A 14,562-nucleotide genomic window follows, 5' to 3' on the forward strand; every position below is an offset into this window, starting at 1 on the left:
ACTACTTTACATCCTGGCATCTTATGGTTTCCTACATCACCCCTACCAAAGTTTGAAAGTAACGTCTATTTCGTTTCTGTTTACACCGGCCGGCCCAGTAAGATTAGAATCCTCTGTTTTGTTCACCTTTGCAATCCTAGTACTCAGTACCTTTGCAATCCTAGTACTCAGTACCTTTGCAATCCTAGTACTCAGTACATCCTGGTACCTGTGAGGGCACTTCATGGGCCCTCAATATTTGTCTACGCACTTAGAAGAATCTCGGACTTCCGCACGAACTATTTCAGCCCCAAATTAACTCCACATACTTTTTGCCATCAAGCTTGTTTCTTTTTGAAGTCTCCGTCTCCCCGAATGGCCTGACCACCGACCCAGCCTCAGCTCTACATCCTGCATTTTTAAGAAGCTTGTGCGGGCGAGGATTTCGCAAATTTCGCGTTTGTAGAGGTCTCAGAAGCTGTCTCCCCTGATGTCAACTGTCGACCTTAGTCACAGAATTTATCTGTAATCTCTGATGTTTCTACTGTTAAACAACAGCAATTCGACTGAGTAACTTAAGAGGGGAAATTGGTTTTGTGGAATGATTCAGGAATCAGGCAGCATTCCATCTGACAAATAGGAGTTCCATCCAGCTGAAGAAAAGGAAAGGTTTGTTTTTTTTTTCTTTTTTAAAGATTTTATTTATTTATTTGACAGACAGAGATCACAAGTAGGCAGAGAGGCAGGCAGAGAGAGAGAGAGAGAGAGAGGGGGAAGCAGGCTTCCTGCGGAGCAGGGAGCCCGATGCGGGGCTCGATCCCAGGACCCTGAAATCATGACCCGAGCCGAAGGCAGCAGCCCAAACCACTGAGCCACCCAGGCGCCCCAAGGAAAGGTTTTTGAAGACACAGAGGAAGCGGGGGAGAAAAGGGGTGTTATTAGCCAAGAATACATTGTTTCAGGCAAGGTCACCCTCCTAAGGGGAATGGATCACTAAATCTCCTAGTGCTGACCAAGAAATCCCATGTTGATTGGTTCCATAATAAATAGGAACAGTTCTCATTTGTTGGCCACAGACTGTATATGTTAAATATGGTTTATGTGTTTCATTCGTATCACATGCTCCATCCTCTTTTCATCTCCACCACATGTGCCCTGGTCTAAGCCACACTTGCCTAAACAACTGTAAGACCTTTTAACAGTTTATTCCCATATGTAGAGGTTGGGCTACTCTTTGCTTGCTTCCTGACAGACTGTAATCATTGGGCTCTGGATACCCTCTTGCTTGTTTATTCTATTTATGGCCCTGATTGCTTTACTTCTCCTCCCTTCCCCCGTGTGTGTGAGAGTGTCTTTGTCAAACATGCGTGTCGGCTTGTATGCATGGATTTTTAATTTACCTAAATGGTATTGTGCTAGAAACCTCATTGAGTTTCTCATTTTTTCCACTCAGCACGATGCTTTTAAGACTTGTACTTGGGGCTGCGTGTGCCTGTTACTTAGAACAACTGTGCAGTATTTCATAATGGACACTCACATTGTTGCGTGAGGGATGTCTAAATTGCCTCCCAACTACAGGCCACCACAGCATCAACGGGAACAGTCTCAAGCCTGGCCTCTTGTGGCCAATGTGAGGACTTTTCTGGGCAGTATATCTGGTGAGACAAATCGCCCCTTAAATTGTCTGCCTTCATCCATTTGTCCAGAGTGTTCTTCTTTTTTTCCCCAGAAATCCCATTTTGCTAGCAACCTCTCAGGGTAGACTCGCACTGATGTGACTCACAGGAGACTGATGTGTAAACCAGAACCCACTAAGTTATATGGGGAGATTTAAAACTGTGGTGCGGACCAGAACCCTCTCTTTGCTCAGAAAGCAGAGTCCCTTTCTGTAAGAAAGCCACAGTGGCAAAAAAAAAAAAAAAAAAAAAAAAGACTGGGCCCTCTGGTCTGTCCTTTAGTCTCACTTGTTAGTTCTGATGACAGACCTACCTGGAGGTCATGTCACCCCCGGGGACGGCTGGACGCCACAGGAAACATAGAGCTCCGGGCCCGAGAGATAGGAACGCTTGCTTACCATTCAAAGGAACATGAAAGAATTCAACCAAATGAGCTTACCCACGTGTAGACCTTCCTGGAACCAGACAGAGCGACACGAGAAGCAGCTAAGTCCCATCCGTTAACACGACTTCATGGGTCTCCAATCAAAACCTTCTCAGAAGCTCCCACCCCCCAAGCCTAGCCCCAAATTTTGCCCCTAAAAACCCTCACTTGTAAGCCATCAGGGAGTTTGGGACTTGGGAGGGTTAACTCCCTCGGTGACACCAATCAATAGCCTCTCCTCCTTCAGGACAGAAGCTCGGCGTCAGTGTTCATGGGTTTGCAGTGCCTGGACCAACTGAACTCTCACTTGGTTTGGTTCCGTGCTGTGCAGTTGGATCTGACCTCCCACGGGAGGCAGGTGGGGCCAGCCGTTCACACTGCTTCGTGTCCCCAACACGTCCAAAAGAAGGCACAGCGCGACCAGAAGGTGGCGTTGTGTGCATGGAACCCGGGGGAGGAAGGGGCTACAATACGTTTGCTCTTAAAAATGGCTTTAATCCCCCGTCACTTCTAAAATAGGTATACCCTGGAGGAAGCCACACATTGCAGCAATCTAGAATCTGTCATGGAGAAAGTATAAATCTTCCATTATCTTCCATTATTAGGGTATGACCACTGTGTCCGTGTTCCATCCCCTGAACTCCTCTCCTCTCGGTTTTGTTTTTGTTCTTTTACAACAACTACAATGATTTTGCTTACAAAAATAAGGTTAGCGTGAGGTTCCATGGCTGACAGCAGCTCCAAGATGATGGTCTTTATAATTTGAATATATTATTTGAACAGACTTTCGTCTGTCAGTATGGATGCTGTATCAGATGGAACAGGCTCAGAGATTGCTTTGACGGACCCCCAGGATTCTCTGGACCTTCCTCAGGCAGGATGCCCCCTTCGAAGACCAGTACTTCTTCTTAAGGGGCCCCAGAAGCACCCCACCATCCAGGAGTGGTTGGGTAGAAAGTCAGCTAGATCGCATAAAACCTGGGTTGGAATTTATACAGCCAAGGATTGTGAACCTACGCAAGAAGCCCTCACCAGAAATTTTAAGGTGATATTGTCCACTTTTTTTTTGTTTCTTTTTAAAAGATTTTTATTTATTTGAGAGACCGAGAGAGAGAACACAGGCAGGGGAGAGGCAGAGGGAGAGGGAGGAGCAGGCTCCCCACTGAGTGTGGGCTTCTCCCTCCTGGGGCTCGATCCCAGGACCCCGCGATCATGACCCGAGCCGAGGGCAGACACTTCATCCACTGAGCCACCCGGGTGCCCCGTCCACCTGGTTATCTGAACAGACAACCGGACATTAAGGACCTCTGTGTATTGATTGTACCAGGAACATGCCAAACTGCCCAGCAGAGAAGGTGAGCCTGTGAACACAGAAGTGACAGCATCAGACATCGGACACCATGACCCCAGCGAGAAATGGATTTGGGACGTGAAGAGACAGGACTCCTCACTGGAGGTGAATATCATCATTTTACAAAAGTGAACACTGTTCTTATGTCTGTCCTTTTTTTGTATGTGCGCATTTTTGACGACTCAAGCTATGTTTCCGAAGTGAAAGTGACTGGAGAGTATATGGTGACATGAGCTGAACACACGGCTTATATGGCTGCTTGAGATTTTCTGCAATCCGTGTATACCCTGTATACCCCGTGTGGTTCTGTTCTTCACGAGTGTAGCTGTGTTGCTGCGTGCCCCGGTGTCCTGACGTCCCCCCCTTCCTGAGCTCTGTGACGTGACCCAGTTGATATAAAAGTTTTAGCTTAACTCAAAGTCTATACTGTGCCTGGGAGACTGGGTGGCTCAGTTGGTGAAGTGCCTGCCTTCGGCTCAGGCTACAGTCTCAGGGTCCTGGGATGGAGTCCTGCATTGGGCTCCGCAGGGAGGCTGCCTCTCCCTCTCCGTCTGCTCACCCCCATCCTGCCCATGCTCTCTGTCTCTCAAATCTTAAAAAAAAAGAAGAAGAAGTCTACACTACGCCTCTAAAGACATGATGTAAGTTACAGGGTTTGGAAAAATCTTATTGTCTACGCTTGGGTAAGCGGGAGCCACGTACGCTTCCTTTTTTCTACGCCAGATGATCTGTGTGCTGAAACATCACGTACTTGGCAGTAGAACTAGAGAGACAGAGAGTATTTTAAAAATAACACCAACTGGGGGTGTCTGGCTGGCTCAGTCAGAAGAGCACGAGTCTTGATCTTGGCGTCGTGAGTTTGAGCCCCCACTGGGGGTAGAGATTACTTAAATCAATAAAACTGTTTTAAAAGGAATAATTGGGATGCCTGGGAAGCTCTTTCTCCCCGTCCACCCTGTTCATGCTGTCTGCCGCTGTCTCTGTCCGTCTCTCGCAAACAAATAGATGGTGTCTTTAAAAAAAAAAAAAAAGTAAAAGGAGAAAGACTAATTAGGATTGTACATAATGTTTTGCAACGTGATTTTTTCATTCACCCATGTATTACGGATGACTTTCTCCTCACAGCTGGAGACACAGCTTATTCTGGTTAAGGGCCACGGAGTATTTCACGGAAGGATCCTGATCATCTGATTACTTCTTGGTGGACGCTTAGGTTGTTTCCAGTTTTTCACTATTACAAGCAGGGTGATATAGGGGGTGGGGAGGAGTGTTTAACATTACCAGTGTGGGGACGCCTGGGTGGCACAGTTGGTTTAGTCGCTGCCTTCAGCTCAGGGCATGATCCCAGACTCATGGGACCGAGTCCCACATTGGGCTCCTTGCTCAGCGGGGAGTCCACTTCTCTCTCTGCCTCTGCCTGCCACTCTGCCTGCTTATGCTCTCTCTTTCTGTGACAAATATATAAAACTTTTTTTAAAAGCTTTTCGTTTAAAAAAAAAAAGTTACTAGTATCACCAAACTGCCCATCAAAAGGCTGCATCCAGGGTCTCCTTGGGGGCTCAGTCAATTAAGCGTCTGCCCTCTGTTCAGGTCCTGATCTCAGGGTCCTGGGATGGAGCCCCACCTCAGGCTCCTTGCTTAGCCGGGAGCCTGCTTCTCTTTCTCTGCCTCTCCCTTCGTTTGTGTGCGCTCTCTCTTCTCTCTAGTGGGCTTTCTCTCCAAGGAATAAACAAAAAATCTTTAAAAAAAAGATTGCATCTCTTTATATTCAAGGTGATTCTATCACATAGCCAGGGATAACTGCACATCAGCTGCTGGGTTCGGGGCTTCTCTGGACTGCCGCTCTAGAGTCAATAAAGCCGTATTATTTCACTGCATTTAGGCTTCTTGGGTCTCCTTGGTACACAGTGATGCCCCCAAGCCAGCACGATGACATACTCTGCCTTCGAACTTGGGAATCTCCAGATCCTTTGAGCCAAAGATTTCTGCACATCCCCCAGGCTGTCCTGACGTGGGTGGTTTAGCTTGGGCAGGTGGGTTTATCTTGCTTTCTTTCCCAGGCCCTCTTGTTCAGGCGTCACTGCCTCTAGGAAGCCTGCTCTGATTCTCTCCCCACCCCTGCACCCTCCCCACTCTCCCCCACTCCCCACTGGGTTGTGTAGCCTTCTGAGAGCTCCCCAGCCCCCTGGGTTTAGTTCGGGCTGATCACACTGGCTTGTAATAGGCATGCCTGTTGGGCAAGAGATTTCTTGGAGCATCGTGAAGGTACAATCTTTCAATGCAGAAAGAAAACAAACTTCCTTGTGGCTGATGACACATCCGCACCTTTTCCCACTGACTCACCTTCTGGGCCCTGGAGGTCCGTACCACGTGTTCCCCAAAGTCTCCTCTCTCTTGGCCACCCTCCCTCTGCCTGCCCTGCCCTGCCCTGCCCAGGATCGAGACTTTCTTCTTCCATCAAGTGCAAGATCAAGGACAGGGAGATGTTCTCTGCTGGCTCCGGGGAGGATGGACCTCGTGTCTTCACCGTCTTCCGTGGCACTAGGGTTGGGCCTCTCAGTTCCCCCAGAGCAGAGGACCTGGAAGCTTTAAAACCCACCAATCTTAAAATAGCTTCATGAATTCAACTGATCATTGATTGAGGCCTGACTGTGGGCCAGGCCTGGAGGGTTGCAGTAAGATAGACAAGATTCCTGCCCTTGTGAGTGGTGATAAGGGTAGTTTATTGGCCACGCCCTCTGTTCCAGGCACTGGGCAGCGCCTTCACAAGAACTGGCCCTTTTCATCCTCACAACGACCCGGCCAGGTAGGTATTATTGTCCATCTCATCATATAAATGAGGACACTGAGGCACAGAGAGGCTAAACCACTCGTCTGAGGGCAAGGACCCGGCTTTGACCCAGGCTGTGTGGACGCACAGCCTCACCCTGTAACCACGAACTAAACCAAACCAGGACTGCAGTCTTTTTTTTTTTTTTTTTTAAGATTTTATTTATTTATTTGACAGAGAGAGATCACAAGCAGGCAGAGAGGCAGGCAGAGAAAGGGGGGGGGGAGCAGGCTCCCCGTCGAGCAGAGAGCCCGATGTGGGGCTCGATCCCAGGACCCTGAGATCATGACCTGAGCTGAAGGCAGCGGCTTAATCCACTGAGCCACCCAGGCGCCCCCAGGACTGCCTTCTTGGGGGTCCAACTCATGGAGAAGTAAACAAAAAATTAGTGCTGACTGACTGTACAATATGGAGAAAGTGTGATAAAATGAGGGTAATTTGGGGGTGCATGGGGGCTCAGTCATTAAGTGTCTGCCTTTAGCTCAACTCTTGATCTCGGGGTCCTGGGATCAAGCCCCACATGGGGCTCCTTGCTCATCAGAGAGTCTGCTTCTCCCTCTGCCTCTGCTGTTCCCCCTGCTTGTGCTTACTCTCTCTCTGTCAAATAGATAAATAAAATCTTTTTTAAAAAATTAGGATAATGGGGTAAAAATGGGGCATTCTTAGCACCCAGCCTGGTCCTAAGTAGGGGGAGGGAGGGCAGGAAGAAGGAATTCCTGACAAGCGCTTGACACACACACAGTTGCCAAACCTTTGCCAGTGTCCGGCCGCTGTGCTGACTTAGAACCAGGCTGGAACTGGGGTCAGGGAGACCTCCGTGGTGGGGAGAATCCTTCACCACTCACCAGCCTCGTGACCTTGAGCAAGTCTCTCTGAGCTTCAGTTTCCCTTCTTGGAAGATCGCTGGAAAAAGCCGTGCACACCATGCTGGCTCGGGACCAAGCCCTCCCCACCCCCTCCAGCAGTGCTCTCTCCATCTCCCTTTCCCGATGAGCAGACGGAAAGTCAGAAGTGAGCCCAAGATCTCGCGGCTAGTACTGGGGAATTTGTGGGGGTGTTCTTGGTAGTCACAGTGACAGGCAGGCAGGCTGAGCAGGACAGTCACATGCAGAATCGTACCACATCCTGCAGGCATTTGAGTGTCTCGCTACACAGTCAAGAAGCCAAAACACTGATCTCCAATGACCTGAGCCTAGAACCTACCCCATCCCAGGTAGTGGTGAAGCCCACCACCTTTTTTTTTTTTTTTTTTTAAGATTTTATTTATTTATTTGACAGAGACAAGTAGGCAGAGAGGCAGGCAGAGAGAGAGAGAGGGAGAAGCAGGCTCCCTGCTGAGCAGAGAGCCGGATGTGGGGCTCCATCCCAGGACCCTGAGATCATGACCCGAGCCAAAGGCAGAGACTTAACCCACTGAGCCACGCAGGCATCCCAGCCCACCACCTTGCAAGAACCCCATATCTTGGGTGCCTGGGGGGCTCAGTCAGTGAAGTGTCTGCCTTTGGTTCAGGTCATGGTCCTGGGGTCCTGGGATCAAGCCCCATGTCGGGCTCCCTGCTCAGCGGGGAGCCTGCTTCTCCCTCTCCCTCTGCCCCTCCCCAGAGCTCGTACTCTCTCTCAAATAAATAAATAAAATCTTAAAAAATAATAAAAAAAAGAACCCATATCTCCTTGTGGTTTCTACCTTAATTTGTCTGGGTGTGTTATCTTTGCTTAAGATTACTTTGCTCTTTCTCTTGCCGTGGACTGTGTTATTATTAGTGGGGAGGAAAACTTCTCCTCCTAGCCTTCAGTATCTTCCAGCAGGACCAAGAATTAAATTGAGGGGCACCTGGATGGCTCAGTGGGTTAAAGCCTTTGCCTTTAGCTCAGGTCATGATCCCAGGGTCCTGGGATGGAGCCCCACATCGGGCTCTCTGCTCGGCGGGGAACTTGCTACCCCCACCCCCGCCACCTCCTTGTGATCTCTGTCTGTCGGGTAAATGAGTGAAATCTTAAAAAAAAAAAAAAAAAAAAAAAAGAATTAAATTAACATGAGACAGATTAACAACCCAGAAAAGCAAAGTTTTATTATGTGTGTCATGAAATTAAGACCTCAGGAAATGACTGAGGCAGGTAGTTTTTATCTTTTTAGACAAAGAGACTATAAAACTGGGAGGGATTGAAACATACAAAACTTAGTAAAGGGACGCCTGGTGGCTCAGTGGGTTAAGCCACTGCCTTTGGCTCAGGTCATGACCTCAGGGTCCTGGGATCGAGCCCAGCGTCTCTCTGTCAAATAAATAAATAAAATCTTTGAAAAAAAAAAAAAATGTAAATTAGTAAAAAAAAAAAAAAAAGAAGAAGAAAGAAAGAAAGGATGTCTCTTTACCTCCTGGTGCAGGGAGCGGACCTTTTCCTGGGAGATTTATGTCCTGCTTTCCGGGGTTCAGAGGAGGGTCCAAGAGCTCTCCTCACACGGGCTATCTCTTCGGTAACTTTTATTTAAAATAACCAACATGCGGGCGCCTGGGTTGTTCAGTGGGTTAAAGCCTCTGCCTTCAGCTCAGGTCATGATCTCAGTGTCCTGGGCCTGAGCCCCGCATCGGGCTCTCTGCTCAGCAGGGAGCCTGCTTCCCCCCCTCTCTCTGCCTGCCTCTCTGCCTGCTTGTGATCTCTGTCAAGTAAATAAATAAAACTTTAAAAAATAAAATAAAATAAAATAAAATAACCAACATGCAAAAGCGGCACATTTGGGGGCGGCCTTCCCCAGGGCCCTTACGTAATTATCCCAAACTGTGTTTTATTCAAGTGACCTCACTTTCATTTCCTGGATATTCAAGAATTCACAAATCAGCCAAACCTGAAAAACAAAAACTAAATTTAATTCTGGCTCAGGTCAGGGAGAAACGCAAGCAGAAGTGTCTCTTCTGGCGAAGTAAAGGATGGGACTGGGTTATTACAGGGTTTGGGGTGGGGGAGGTGAAATTAGGTAACACTGAGAGGAAACAGTGTTTGAATGGACTCACAGAGAAGTGGGAACAGGAGCAGAGAAAAAGCACCCCCTTGGCCGTGCCCCAGCCTGTCCTCGTGTACTGGAGACCACTGAGGTTGAAAAAAGTAAAAAAGGTGGAAGGTTGTATCTGCCTCCTTTCCTGCCCGGGACCGTGGGAGCTGACCCGTACACCTCAGTGAGGACACGAGTGGGCAGGGACTGGCCTCTCTGGGTCAGCTCGGCAGATCCCTGCAGGCGACGGTGGCAAATACCAGTTTCATGCGTTTCTTCTCCAAATCCCTTTCCTTAATTCATAAGAAATAGGTCCAAACACCTGTGGACTTCATAATGTCTTCTACCCCAGTATATCCATCTTGTGAAAGACATTATTTCATGATAAATCGACGTCCTGGGGTGCCTGGGTGGCTCAGTTGGTCATGTGCCTGCCTTCGGCTCAGCTCATGATCTTGGGGTCCCGGGATCGAGTCTCCTCCACCACTGCCGCACCGGGCTCCCTGCTCAGTGGGGAGTCTGCTTCTCATGCTCTCTCAAATGAATAAATAAATCTTAAAAGAAAAGTTTTTTTAAAAATTTATTTCCTTTTACCTTTACCTTCTAGGGACGGCAGGAGTGAGCTGTTTGGAAAGTCTGTGGATAACGCCCGCGTTGCCGTGGACGTGGTACCAGGCACCTTGGCAAGGGTCCTTCCCTGCGGACTCTGGCTCGATGCTCTCGCCAACTCGGGGAGGTCAACGCAGCTATCATCGTCCTCGATTTTACAGTCGAGAAAACCAGGGCACAGAGAGGGAAGGTGGCGTGTCTGGGGTCACCCAGGAAGTAGCAGATCAAAGGATTGAGCCCAGGGCCACTGGCTCCAGAATCCGTATTCTTAACCGCCCTGCTAGGCTCCCTCTCGGGTGAGGGAAACTCCCTAGGGACCCCCCCCCCCCCGCCGGCAGCTCGGGATATTAAGGGGGCTTTCCAGAAGTTTCCTACCGAAAAGGGGTGTTGGGTGCGTTAGGGGTGAGAACCACTGACCTAGTTTGGGGTGTGTTCTTCTCTCCACCATCTGCCCCCTGGGTGTCTGAGCCAGAACTGGGTGGGGGTCAGCTGTGTGGCAGGGGCAGGGGACTGAGCGGACGGGGTCGGCCAGGTGAGGCCCTGGGATCCCCACTGGCCATGCTCCCAAGAACTGTTTATGCTCACACTCTGCCTCTTTCCTCCTCCGCCCTCAGGGGCGGGGATCTCCTCTGTGGAAAAATACCCAGTTGGGCGAGCCCCAGTCGGAGGGAGGGGATGAGGCAAAGGAGCTGGGACTCACACGACCGACCGACCGAGCGACCGAGCGACTCTTTCCCCCTCGTGACTGCTGTTGACTGGGTCAGGTTCTGGGAAAGGGCCAGATTGCATCAGACAGAGCCTGAAGAGGACACGTGGCCTTCTAAGTCGGGCTGGTGACCAGGGAGGTGTGGAGAAACCAGACACAAACAGAGCCTTCGGAGACGACAGACAGAGAGACACAACGCGGGAGGCAGTCCAGGATGAAGGCCAGTTTCCCCAGAGCAGCCGGCCCGGCCCAGCCGCCCGGAGGCCCCGAGGACGAGGACGGAGACGCCCGCCTGGATGAGGACGAGCTCTGCGGCCTCGCTCCCGCCCACCTGGGTAAGGTCTGGCCCCGTCACCTTCCTGCTCCCTCCACGCCCCCAGCTAGGACTCCTCCTTGGCCTTCTCCCCACCTCTAACCCAGTCTCTACCCTGTTCCCTTGACCCCTCCAGTCATTCCTTTCCAACCCCTCTTCCACGGAGGGCTGTCCTGTTCAGCCCTGGGACCTCACGCACCCCTAGAATATGGGAGCAACAAGAGACCCTCGGGGGCCCCTCACTCCACGTCGGGGGCACCTGGGATCCCGACTGCCCCAAAGCTATGTGGCCACCGCTCCCCAGTCTCCTCCCTTCCACCCTGCACTCCCGGCACCCCTCTGCCTCTCCTTGGATGTACCAGGCCTCCGTCCACCGTCCACCTCACCCCAACCTCTTGCCCGGTTCCCAGGAGCAGGAGCCCGGAAAGGTCGCACCAAGAGAGAAGCTGCCGCCAACACCAACCGCCCCAGCCCTGGAGGCCACGAGAGGAAGCTGGTGACCAAGCTCCAGAATACGGAGAGGAAAAGACGAGGGGCACGGTCCTGAGACAGAGCTGGAAGTAAGGAGTCAGGGGACCCGGAGGGCCCTCCGCCTGGGAAGGGCATTTCTGAATGTGTGCGGTCGGGGGGACTCTGGTCTCAACTCAGAATAAAACAAGACACAGTCAACTCCGAGTGTCCTAGGGACCAGAGCAAAGGGGGAAACGCAGAATCTTTCCAACTGGAGGGAAATTTGGCTAACGGGGAGAGAAACAGAGTCCCGGGGAGGGGAGGGTCCTTCTCTGGAGACACAGAGCCAGTGACCAGGAGAGGCAGGGTGGGGAGCCCAGGATGAGAACTTCCCCTGCCCTAGGTGAGGCCAGAGCACACAGCGATGGAGACAGGACCGCGGAGCATCGGAGCATCGGCATCTGGGGTGGGGCCCAGGCCTGCTTGCCCCCCCCACCCCCGGACTTACCCTACCTGACTGAGCCTCCGAGGGGCCACCAAGGAAGTGCCTCCAGTCCCAGCAAAAGGACAAGATAGGGAGCAAGAGGCAGGGAATGGAGGGGCAGTCGCCAAAAAAAAAAAAAAAAAAAAAAAAGCCCCTAAAAAAGAAAGACCATGAAGAAACTGGAGTCCCTAAGGGTGGGAAGGACAATAAAGAAAGTTCAGCCGCAGCTTGTGGGCGGCGTCTGTCCCCTCGGCCCAGTGTCGCGTCCGCCTGCAGCCGGGCTGCATTTGCACGAACCCATGAGAACCGGTTTTGTCAGTGTCTGTATTTGTTCGTGCGCCCGGGAGAGTGTGTCCGCGGTTCGGTTCGCCCGGACGGGTAGAGGCCAGTGTGTTTCCTTTTGTTTTATTTTGGTGCCCAATGTTCTGGCCAACGTGTCTCCATGATTTCTTACGAAATGCAAAAAAAACCTCCGGTTTCTTTGTGATGCTGCCTGGGAAACAGGCCTCCCCCCCAGCTACTCTCCATGTCTAGAAGAAGCAGACTTACTGATCCTGCGTGTCATTTTCATGAAAAATCACCTTTTGCGGGGTAGGGCGGGACGGTAGAGCGCGCCCGGTGGCTCAGTCAGTTAAGCTTCCAGCTCTTGATCTCGGCTCAGGTCTCCCTCTCAGAGTGGTGAGTTCAAGTCCCGCACTAGGGCCATACCCCGCCGTGGAGCCGACTTACAAATAAAATACAATTAAAACGATAGAAAAACCACCCTTTGAAATGAGTGATATCCGTTGGTGCCACCTGCAAAATGGAGAAAACAAAGATTTAAAACATTACGGGATTTGCCCCAGATTACCGAGGGCTCAGATGCAAGGATTCTCACGGTTCTCATCTATGGGGCGAGTCCCTCTGCCAAGGGGGCTGTCAGGGCAGGGCTCTGGGAGGTCAGCTCGGGGAGGAAGAACCTTACCTCCTGGGCGTAATCAGTTTGAGAAGAACATGGGGCGAGTAAGAGGATCTGTTGACTGAGATTCGTGTTTGGGCTGCAGTAATGGAGACTCAAAATGGGATAGAAAGTTCTCTCTCTGTTGCGTAACAGCCCCAAGGGTCAGTTCTCTTGGGCTAAAATGACAACTTCACCATCCAGGGTTCCAGCTACATTTAGCTCATCGTTCTGCCATCCCCAAAGGATGGCTCTCCAGGCACTCGGGTGGCTCAGTCCATTGATCAACGGACTCGTGGCTTCAGCTCAGGTTGTGATCTCAGGGTCGTGAGATCGAGCCCTGCGTCAGGCTATATCGCTCAGCAAGGCGTCTGCTTGAGATTCTTTCTCCCTCTCCCCCGGCCTCTCTCAAATACACAAACATGTCTTTAAAAACAACAACAACAACGTGGCTTCCACTTTTGGGTCCAAACTAGCTGCTTCAGCACCTGCCATGTGCAAAGGGAGGGGGGAGAGACCAGCGGAAGCCACACAAATTCATCATGAAGGCCATGACCCAAGTAGAATCCATTACATCCCGTCAGAGTTTAATTACATGGCCACGCCTAACTAGGCTGGGAAACGTGGTATTTAGGTGCTTCGTCACGTGTTGGCCAAAGCTGGGGACTACTGGAAAAAACTAGCAAGAAACATTTTCCACAGGCAGACTCAACAGGAGGAGGGAGAAAGCCCCTAGGCCCCCGGCAAAGCATTTTTCCTTTTCTCCTGCCCTTCCTCGTAGGCCCCAGGCTGCAAAACTTGGAGCCACTCGTTCTTAGGGACTTAAGAATACAAGCAAAGGAATGAGGCTGCTGTTGGAGAGGGAGCAGGTGCACAGCCTGCCAAGACCAGCTCGAACCTCTGGCAATCTCAGTCTGCCCCCACCCTCCCGAGTAAGACCTACCAACAGTCGCAGAATCTCCGGCTGGGTAGAATATTAGAGGACATGTCGTCCAATCCTACTGCTCTCCATTCCTGGGTTGCCTCTGTTTGCTTGAATACCTCTGCGGACAGGGAACTCGCTGCCTTGAGTTGCCTGATTCCTTCTCAGAGCACCTTGTTAAGGGGGGGTGGGTGCTCATTCAGTTGAGTGTCTGACTTTGGCTCAGGTCAGGATCCCAAGGCCCTGGGATTGAGCCCCCGCACCCCCACCCGGAGCCTGCTCAGCAGGGAGTCTGTTTCTCCTTTTCCCTCTGCCCCTCCCCTTCCCCAGCTTGGGGACTCTCTTGCTCGCTCGCTCTCTCTCTCTCATAAATAAGTAAAATCTTTTTAAAACGTGTGGACTGGGGGTGCCTGGGTGGCTCAGTGGGTTAAAGCCTCTGCCTTCGGGTCAGGTCATGATCTCAGGGTCCTGGGATCGAGCCCCGCATTGGGTTCTCTGCTCGGCAGGGAGCTTGCTTCTCCCTCTCTCTCTCTCTCTCTGCCTGTGTCTCTGCCTCCTTGTGATCTCTGTCTGTCAAATAAATAAATAAAATCTTTAAAAAAAAAAAACAAAAAACATGTGGACTGAAATCTGACTCTCCCACCTGACCCTGAACAAGCTTCTGCCCTTCTGGACCTTTCTGTCGGACACGCCCTCCATCCCACCCACCCTGCAAGGCTCAGCGCTTCCAAGTCTTCCAGCACCAGCCCTCGGCCTCCACCTGCCCCCTCACCTCCTCCCAGCCAGACACTTGCCCTGGAATCACACACACCGCAAACCCGTGCCCAGGCTCTTAAGAGCATTTGGACTAAAGCTCCTTCAGACGTCCCCTTGAGCCCCTCTTTCCACGGCAGAT

The 14,562-nt window shown here is 51.1% G+C and overlaps 1 protein-coding gene and 1 long non-coding RNA gene across 3 annotated transcripts; one reads left to right on the plus strand and one right to left on the minus strand.

Annotated features, from left to right (window-relative positions):
* The first annotated feature begins 557 nt into the window (after positions 1 to 557).
* Positions 558 to 12,114, plus strand: NUPR1 (nuclear protein 1, transcriptional regulator). 2 transcript variants are annotated; one of them, XM_082714549.1, is made up of 6 exons: positions 558 to 648; positions 3,407 to 3,535; positions 9,854 to 9,982; positions 10,470 to 10,896; positions 11,285 to 11,434; positions 11,728 to 12,114. In XM_082714549.1, exons 4-5 carry the CDS (start codon positions 10,776 to 10,778, stop codon positions 11,419 to 11,421), a joined length of 258 nt encoding a protein of 85 aa, XP_082570675.1. In that variant the 5' UTR covers positions 558 to 648; positions 3,407 to 3,535; positions 9,854 to 9,982; positions 10,470 to 10,775; the 3' UTR covers positions 11,422 to 11,434; positions 11,728 to 12,114. The 2 variants fall into 2 exon arrangements, with proteins under 2 accessions (XP_082570675.1, XP_082570674.1); XM_082714548.1 differs by lacking the exon at positions 558 to 648 and adding an exon at positions 1,946 to 2,437 and having other exon boundaries at positions 9,854 to 10,896.
* Positions 11,898 to 14,426, minus strand: LOC309854902. The gene is made up of 2 exons (XR_014306478.1): positions 13,689 to 14,426; positions 11,898 to 12,603 (listed from the first exon to the last, which is right to left on the minus strand). It is a non-coding gene; the product is annotated as an uncharacterized lncRNA (long non-coding RNA).
* Positions 14,427 to 14,562: the final 136 nt, after the last annotated feature.

This window comes from Mustela nivalis (assembly GCF_964662115.1).
Source record: "Mustela nivalis genome assembly, chromosome: 19".
NCBI classification, from domain to species: domain Eukaryota; kingdom Metazoa; phylum Chordata; class Mammalia; order Carnivora; family Mustelidae; genus Mustela; species Mustela nivalis.